The sequence below is a fragment of the Gobio gobio genome (assembly GCF_949357685.1).
Source record: "Gobio gobio genome assembly, chromosome: 9".
NCBI classification, from domain to species: domain Eukaryota; kingdom Metazoa; phylum Chordata; class Actinopteri; order Cypriniformes; family Gobionidae; genus Gobio; species Gobio gobio.
Window position 1 is genome coordinate 58,234,104 of NC_137115.1, and position 8,300 is coordinate 58,242,403.

The 8,300-nt window shown below is 41.8% G+C and overlaps 3 protein-coding genes across 8 annotated transcripts in view; all 3 read left to right on the top strand.

The window, feature by feature from the left end:
• afg2b (AFG2 AAA ATPase homolog B) overlaps positions 1 to 5,561 on the top strand; it is a 32,180-nt gene extending 26,619 nt beyond the window's left edge. For 5 of the 6 annotated variants that reach the window (XM_079825120.1, XM_079825125.1, XM_079825123.1 and 2 more), the window contains 4 exons: positions 385 to 618; positions 2,017 to 2,151; positions 4,413 to 4,538; positions 4,631 to 5,496. In XM_079825120.1, coding sequence (XP_079681246.1) covers positions 385 to 618; positions 2,017 to 2,151; positions 4,413 to 4,538; positions 4,631 to 4,771 — 636 coding nt within the window. In that variant the 3' untranslated portion in view covers positions 4,772 to 5,496. Of the gene's footprint in view, positions 1 to 384; positions 619 to 2,016; positions 2,152 to 4,412; positions 4,539 to 4,630 lie in introns of all 6 variants that reach the window. The other variant, XM_079825122.1, reaches the window with a different exon arrangement.
• LOC307132052 (uncharacterized protein) overlaps positions 1 to 8,300 on the top strand; it is a gene marked incomplete at both ends in the record, with an annotated part of 279,581 nt that overhangs the window by 239,196 nt on the left and 32,085 nt on the right. The window lies entirely within an intron of this gene.
• The window catches only part of cUnh15orf48 (chromosome Un C15orf48 homolog), a 2,285-nt gene continuing 610 nt past the window's right edge, over positions 6,626 to 8,300 (top strand). Inside the window, exons 1-4 of the mRNA XM_079825130.1 lie at positions 6,626 to 6,844; positions 6,921 to 7,009; positions 7,650 to 7,710; positions 7,794 to 8,300. The exon at positions 7,794 to 8,300 is cut by the window's right edge and continues 610 nt beyond it. Of these exons, the coding sequence (XP_079681256.1) occupies positions 6,803 to 6,844; positions 6,921 to 7,009; positions 7,650 to 7,710; positions 7,794 to 7,844 (243 nt within the window). The 5' untranslated portion in view covers positions 6,626 to 6,802 and the 3' untranslated portion in view covers positions 7,845 to 8,300. The remainder of the gene's footprint in view (positions 6,845 to 6,920; positions 7,010 to 7,649; positions 7,711 to 7,793) is intronic.

Genomic DNA, 8,300 nt, shown 5'->3' on the forward strand with positions numbered 1-8,300 from the left:
ATAAAAGAGCATCTATCCATCATAAAAGTGCATCTGTCCATCATAAAAGTGCATCTGTCCATCATAAAAGTGCATCTATCCATCATAAAAGAGCATCTGTCCATCACTTTTATGGACTTCACTGCCATTATAAAGCTTGGAAGAGCCAGGACATTATATTATATTATATTATATTATATTATATTATATTATATTATATTATATTATATTATATTATATTATATTATATTATATTATATTATATATGTTATATTAATATAACTATCCCTTTAACGCTGAGCTGACCGTCCCATCAATGACTGCTGGTGTTTTAGAGGAATATGTGATGTGTGTGTGTGTGTGTGTGTGTGTGTGTGTGTGTGTGTGTGTGTGTGTGTGGGTCAGGTGTTTGCTCGAGCCCGTGCGTGTGCGCCCTCCATCCTGTTCCTGGATGAGATCGACAGTCTCCTGGGCTCCCGAGGGCCCGGCCCTTCCTCTCACAGCGTGCAGGCGCAGGTTCTGTCCGTCCTGCTGACCGAGCTGGATGGGGTGGGCATTCGGACCCTGGAGAGGCGGAGCAGCGGAAGGAGGATCGCTCAGGTGGACGGAGGAGAGCCGGAGGAGGCCAGACTACATCAGGTCAGAGAAACAAACCTCAACGAAAGAGGGTTTCATTAAAGGGTTAGTTCACCCAAAAATGTAAACTGTGTCATTAATGACTGACCCTCATGTGGTTGGACACCCGTCAGACCTCGCAAAAAAACCCCTAAATAACGACTTATATAGAGATGAACGATTTGAAAACACAGTATCATGAAGCTTCAAAGCGTTATGAATGAGTGAGTCGATTCAGCGGTTCAGAGCGTTATGAATCAGTGAGTCGATTCAGCGGTTCAGAGCGTTATGAATCAGTGAGTCGATTCATGATTCGGATCGCGTGTCAAACCGCTGAAATCACGTGACTTTGGCGATTCAAACCGCTGAATCGACTCACTGATTCATAACGCTCTGAACCGCTGAATCGACTCACTGATTCATAACGCTCTGAACCGCTGAATCGACTCACTCATTCATAACGCTCTGAACCGCTGAATCGACTCACTGATTCATAACGCTCTGAACCGCTGAATCGACTCACTGATTCATAACGCTCTGAACCGCTGAATCGACTCACTGATTCATAACGCTCTGAACCGCTGATTCGACTCACTGATTCATAACACTCTGAACCGCTGAATCGACTCACTCATTCATAACACTCTGAACCGCTGAATCGACTCACTGATTCATAACACTCTGAACCGCTGAATCGACTCACTCATTCATTACGCTCTGAACCGCTGAATCGACTCACTGGCTCATAACGCTTTGAAGCTTCATGATGCTGTGTTTTCAAATCGTCATCTCTATATAAGTCGTTATTTAGGGTTTTTTTTGCGAGGTCTGACGGGTGTCCAACCACATGAGGCTCAGTCATTAATGACAGAGTTTACATTTTTGGGTGAACTAACCCTTTAAAGGCACAGTGTGTAAGATCTCCTCTAGATCAGTGTTAGATATTAGTGCATCATCCCAAATGTGTCCCAGAATGTGTAAATCAGTGATTTACCGTGTGTGTGTGTGTGTATGTGTGTGTGCGTGTGCACCGCCCATCAGTGACATCATCCCCGCGTGTTATTGTGTAGTAACCATGGCAACACTAGCGGCGCTTTAATATCTGCTGTGTTTTATTAGCCACTGTTTGGATCATTGATGGACAGAAACTCCTCATTGTTCTCCAGCTCAACACAGTTAGTCTGATTGTGTAAATCTGCTGTTGTTGAAGCGCTCGCGGCAGAATAAAAGCTCCGCCCATTCGAGAGTCAAGACACGCCTCTGAGTCCAGTAATTACACACTGTGCCTTTAAAGTGACGGGAACATGTGCTTTATTGTCATGAATGTCACCTCTCTAACGGTGGAATAAGACCTGTACGTGTGTGAGTCATTCTTAAAGTGATGTTAACTGTGTGTGTGTGTGTGTGTGTGTGTGGTTTCAGATGGAACTGCAGGAAGTGTGTAATAAGGATGTTTTGATTGTGGCTGCCACTAATAGACCAGATGTTCTGGACAGTGCTTTGCTCCGACCGGGCCGGCTCGACCAGATTATATACGTCCCTCCTCCAGACCTCCAGGTGAGCCGTCCAATCGTCTCTTTCCAAACCCCACCCACTCCCTGTCCGTCAAAAATAAGCCACGCCCATTTCACTGGTTTATAGTCAAAGTGGGGCAAGCTGTCACTCACATGAGATCAGCCAATAGCAAACCACAACCATCCAATCAGTTCCCCTCAGACACACTCAAGCCCCGCCTACATTTGTTCTTGTTTGTGAGGCGATTCACTCGATATACGGCACACTAGAGGAGGGACTTTACTATCGTATTGTGACGTATTACAACGCTTTAAGAAAAAAATGAGAGTGGACTTGAGAAGTGAGCGCTGTGTGCAGGAATAGAGGCAGGCTTGAACACGATTGGCTTAGCAATTACATACGTCATTTCCCATGGTGCACCTGTTCTGCCAAGTTGAAGAATGTAGGAGCACATTTAGAAACTATTTCTGCATTTATATATAAAACACACCCAGCAGCAGGGGTGTCCAAAGTCCGGCCTGGGGATGAATTTCAAACGTGTTTATTAAAATATATTATATAATTTACAGATTGTGCAGTTTCACACTGTCAACACAAGGTGGCAGCGCTAGACTTTAGTCCAGGGAAACAGCGCTACTCACAAATGTGTTTACCTGCTGAGTGTCTCGATCACGTGACCACTAAACAGCCAATGAGAAGCGTTCGGCGTAGAGGTCTCTGGTACGAGCTGCACATCTCTGATTTAATGTAGTTTAAAGTTAAACCGCGCTGATTAATCAACACTAACATGCAAATCAGGAGAAACACAGTTCAAATACTAGAACATCATTGATCATGATGGTAACACGGACTGTGACCGGGGGAGTTTGTCATAAATGTAGGATAATATCTCATTTTATTTCATTTGTAATGTAGACGTGTGTAATAAAGGCTAAATTACAGACTATTTTTGTCATAAACGTGCAGTTTTATGCATTTGTATTTATATTAGGGCTGTCAAAAGATTAATCGCGATTAATCGCATCCAAAATAAGTTTGTGTTTACATAATATATGTGTGTGTGTACTCTGTTAATTATTATTTATATATAAATACACACACATTCATGTATATATTTAAGAAATATTTGCATGTATACATTTATATAATCTATAATATATATAAATATAAATGTTTTATATATAAAAATATTTTTTTCTTAAATATATACATGCTTGTGTGTGTATTTATATATATATATAAATAATAATTAACAGAGTACACACACATATATTATGTAAACACAAACTTTTATTTTGGATGCGATTAATCGCGATTAAAGGCCCTTTCACACCGGACGCGTAACGAAAAAGCGAATATTTCGTGTGCGAATAGTTCGCGTTAAAACCATTCACACCAGCTGCGAGTTTGCGACGTTTCAGAGCTCCAACATTCCAAAACATTCGCGGCGACAGCTGAGAAACACGGACACGTAATCATTCAGTGGAGACAAGCTTTTAATTTTCTTTAAAAGACAGAGAAGAAGGTTTTGGGTGCAGCCAGTCTTAAAGAACAGAGTCTGAAGGGGAATATCATGCTAAACTTCTACAGGAGCTAAAGCTTCATCATGGCCGGTTCTTACTTTCAAATGTCCGTGGGACAATTTGAGGAGCTCCTCCAGACAGAGACACACACACACACACACACACTCACTCACTCACACACACTTCAGGAACGGCTCGATCCGGAGCTGCTGTGTTTCCAGTTGAGTCACAATGTAAACATTTAAGTGCCACAGACACAGTCGTACTGACGGAAACACATTCACTTTCTATAGTCGCGGACACAATTAGATAAAAAAAACAAAAAAAAACAATGTATTGATTATAATATCGTAATCTGTAGCCTATAGTGGGCAAACACATCGAATTATTCGCGCGTCAAAATCGCGTCCAGTGTGAAAGGACCTTAATCTTTTGACAGCCCTATTAAAGATGGATAAATAGTTTGTAATAAGACCAGTGGCATGCATTAAGAGAATCTACTCAGTTTTGATTTCATGATGTCTTTAAAGTCAACATGAGAGTGAAGTCCAGCTGGTGTTTTCTCCTCTAGTGTGCCGTATATCGAGTGAATCGCCTCACAAACAAGAACAAATGTAGGCGGGGCTTGAGTGTGTCTGTGGGGAACTGATTGGATGGTTGTGGTTTGCTATTGGCTGATCTCATGTGAGTGACAGGAACTGATTGGATTGTGTGTGTGTGTGTGTGTGTGTGTGTGTGTGTGTGTGTGTGTGTGTGTGTGTGTGTGTGTGTGTGTAACAGGGTCGTGTGGCCGTGCTGCGCTCCCTCACCGAAGGTGTCCCGCTGCATCAGGACGTGTGTCTGCAGGATCTGGCAGCTCAAACTGAGCTCTTCTCTGGAGCCGATCTGGAAAACCTGTGCAAAGAGGTAAAGCGCTCTCTCTCTCTCTCTCTCTCTCTCTCTCTCTCTCTCTCTCTCTCTCTCTCTCCATCAGGATAACGCTCTTCTGTCTCCCTCAGGCGGCTCTTTTGGCTCTGCGTGAGGATGGATTTGACGTTTCCTGCGTGAGACACAAGTATTTCCTGAAGGCGCTTCGGACTTTGAGTCCGTCCCTGAGTCCTGGACAACTTCAGCAGAACATCCACTCACGTCTCTATTGAAAATGCTTACAATAAAACATTTAATTTGTGTACAAATGTCCTGTTTTACAGTTTTCAATCTTCATTTTTGAAGTAAAGAGTGAACGGTTTTATTTTATTTATCACCTTTTTTCAAATCACATATTTTAGTAATCATCATAAATTGCGTACGAACTTAAAATGTATCCTCTGAAAACCGTTTTGAAATTGGATGTTGCGTTACCATGGAAACCGTACTCTAAATTATTTTAGCAGGCTCCTCCCCTAGTGGGTGGAGTCAGGGGGAAAAATGCATATTGTCGGAAAGAGTCTCGGTTACAGGAGAACGCATCGAAAAAACAATAGAGAATGGATATTTTTGGTATAGCGTCTAAAGGAACTGCAATTTTTGTGATATCAACTTAAAGCTCTATTCTCAGGAAAAGCTACTATGAAACAATGTTGTATAAAGTGCTATATACAAAATAAAATTTAAATTAACTGAACTTAATTGGAAATATAATGATCATTGTATCAAATGTAGCTAATTAAAGCTGCAGTCCATAAGTTGTGCCGTCTCTGTTTGAAACCTGTAACTGCAGTTGTTTGTTGAATTATCATCTTTACGCGAGTTGTGCATCAGCGTGAATGAATCTTGTGTTTTGAGGAGTGTGTGTGGCTGTCAGTCACCCGTGTGGATAATGTACTTCACAATCACAGATTTTACATCTTGTAAGTATGACTAAAATATTTTCACTGGAAAATGTCATATAAACGAGTAACGTTTGTTCTGACCAACTGAGAAAAAAGCATTGCAATAAATCGCGCTGCCAATTGAATCTGACAATCGCTCATATCACATCAAACCGTGCAAATTATTATTATTGTTATACTTTGTTCTCAAATAGTTATTGTTCAACATCAGCGTGACTGTATTTAGTGTGTATTAGTGTTACCTGTAGATTGTACAGTCTAATCTTCTGCTTCGTCTCCGGGTGAATCTCCAGTCGTTACTGATGATTGTGGTTTGGTCCTTTCTGGATTACAATCCGCCATCAATATAATAAGTTGAACTCCTCCAGCTGCGGTGAGAAAAGACTGATCCGCCACCTGCAGCATCCTCACGGGCGTTATCTACTAGCCGGACGTCATGTAAAGCGCCTACTACTCAAATTACAACACATTACAATATACCGTGGTGAATCGGGCTAAGGTAAGGAGATCGTTTTGAACACTGGCTGGTTATATTGTTGTTATGTTATGTTAATTGATTTTGGAGACTGCAGCTTTAAATTACGAGTGTTGTGTCTACATCGGTTTAAACAGAACCTTGAAATACCAAAAGAAAACCCAAAATGAATGTCTTTATTTACTTACTATTTCATTTAAATGAAAACTCCCGGCCCGGCTCGATAACCCGCCGCGGATTCTCCTCAGACGACCAACTGTCAACATTTGAAATTTAAATGCTTCGCGCCTTTTTGAGATTCAGCACCGTGACGTGACACAGAAGAACGTAAACACGAACACGATTGGTGAATTAAACCTTCCACACAACGGATGCTTGTCAGAACCCAAACGTACTTTGAAACGTCGTGTGTTTACTATAGTATGGAAGCACATTTCCGCCACATAACTTTGGTAAATCCTAATTATGACGTATACAAGTCATTATTACTTCATATTTTTAAAAATTATGACTTGGTATGTAATAATTTGGACTTTAATTAAACAATGTTTAATCTCATAAAGCGTTATTACGTCGCAGTTTCGACTTTTGACGTCATTAATGGCTTATTAAGTCAAAATGCCTACTTTTGATCTGGTATTTGTGACTGTGTTGTGTTTTGTGAGTCCGGCAGAGGGCGCTGGCCGCACAGATGTGGTCATAGTTTCGGTATGAATATGATGGGTGTGTGTGTGTGCGTGTGTGTGCGTGTGTACGTGCCATCAAACGCGTCTCTTTTGTGTTTATATGAGCAGCACAGTCAGAATGATGCTGCATCTACAACACAACTTCACGAGGTCGGTTTACTCTTTTTCTTTAGGAAGCCTCATTGCAACAGGTGAAAGATGTTTGGAGGGTTTATTCAAATGCTCAGGAAGAGGAAGGAGGTGAGGAAAACTCATCATCATCATCATCATCTCTGGATTATTATATCTCTTATTGTATCTTTCTTGTATTTTTTAGTTAATTCCTCTGATTGGGTTTGTCGGTTGTGCGGCACTTGGAGCAGCAACAACCTCGGTTTACTTCTTACTGACCAAACCGGACGTCATGTGAGAAACTGTCTTTATTATGGGGTTTATTTATGAATATGGTTAATGATAAACATTCCTGTGTACTTTATTATTCTGAACTCAACTACTTAAAGGGACAGTTCACCCAAAAATGTAATTCCTCTCCTCATGTCAAACCCGTCAGACCGTCGTTCATCTTGAATCTGGCCCTTGAAAGTGTTCATCACACTGCTGTCTATGTAGGGGTCAGAGAGCTCAGGGGTCATCAGGAAGAGCTTCATGTGTGTCTGAAGATGAACGAAGGGCTGACGGGTTTAACATGAGGAATTAATGACCTTTAATGTTTATTAGTTACTGTTGAGAGTTTCTTTAACCCTCTGGGGTACTTTGGGTCAAAAATGACCCGAAGCGTTTTATAAATTTAAAAAAAAATCGTAGCAAGTCCGAAACTTGGTGACTTTATTGGACTTTATTTTTGACCCAAAAGTCCTGATTAAACTTGTGTGTGTGTGTGTGTGTGTGTGTGTGTGTGTGTGTGTGTGTGTGTGTGTGTGTGTGTGTGTGTGTGTGTGTGTGTGTGTGTGTGTGTGTGTGTGTGTGTGTGACATGAGGGAAGTTTAATCCTCAACATGTAATATTATAAAAGCTGTTCAGTGATGAAATGATGTGATGTTTATAGTTTATTCAAGAGAGGAAATCCAGAGCCATGGGAGACGCTCGACCCATCCACACCTCAGAAGGTAAAGACGTGAGCTCTGGACCGAGTGTGTGTGTGTGTGAGGAGATCCACACGAGAAGCATTAACACATCTGTTTCCGTCCAGCTGATGACCATTGACCAGCGCTGGAAACCAGTGGAGGAGCTGACCAGATGATCTCCGCTCCTCTATTCTCAGGACTCTTCGCACTGTAATCCTCGAAACTTGAATAAACGAATGTCAAGAATAGCGTCTGTCCTTTATTTGTTCCAGATGTTCATCTCGTGTCCGTCCCAAACGCTCTGTTCATGGTTTGCTTGAACGCAGGAGGAAACTGACGCACTTCCTGCTTCCGTCTTCATGTTGGAGAAACACTCCTTCATCTCTGGATCAGGCGGAGGTGTGTGTGTGTGTGTGTGAGACCATGTTATTATACAATCGCTGCATCATCGTGAACATTCCCATCAGCCCCCAGACACATGTCTAAGCGTGTTCTAGTTAGGACGTGTGTGTGTGTGTGTGTGTGTGTGTACGTGACTCCGTGCTCTGTGCTGATGTCACCCGTCATGTGACTAGGAAGTGTTTGCCTGATCTCTGAGCTGAACATTGACGACTGATGTGTCACGTCCATAA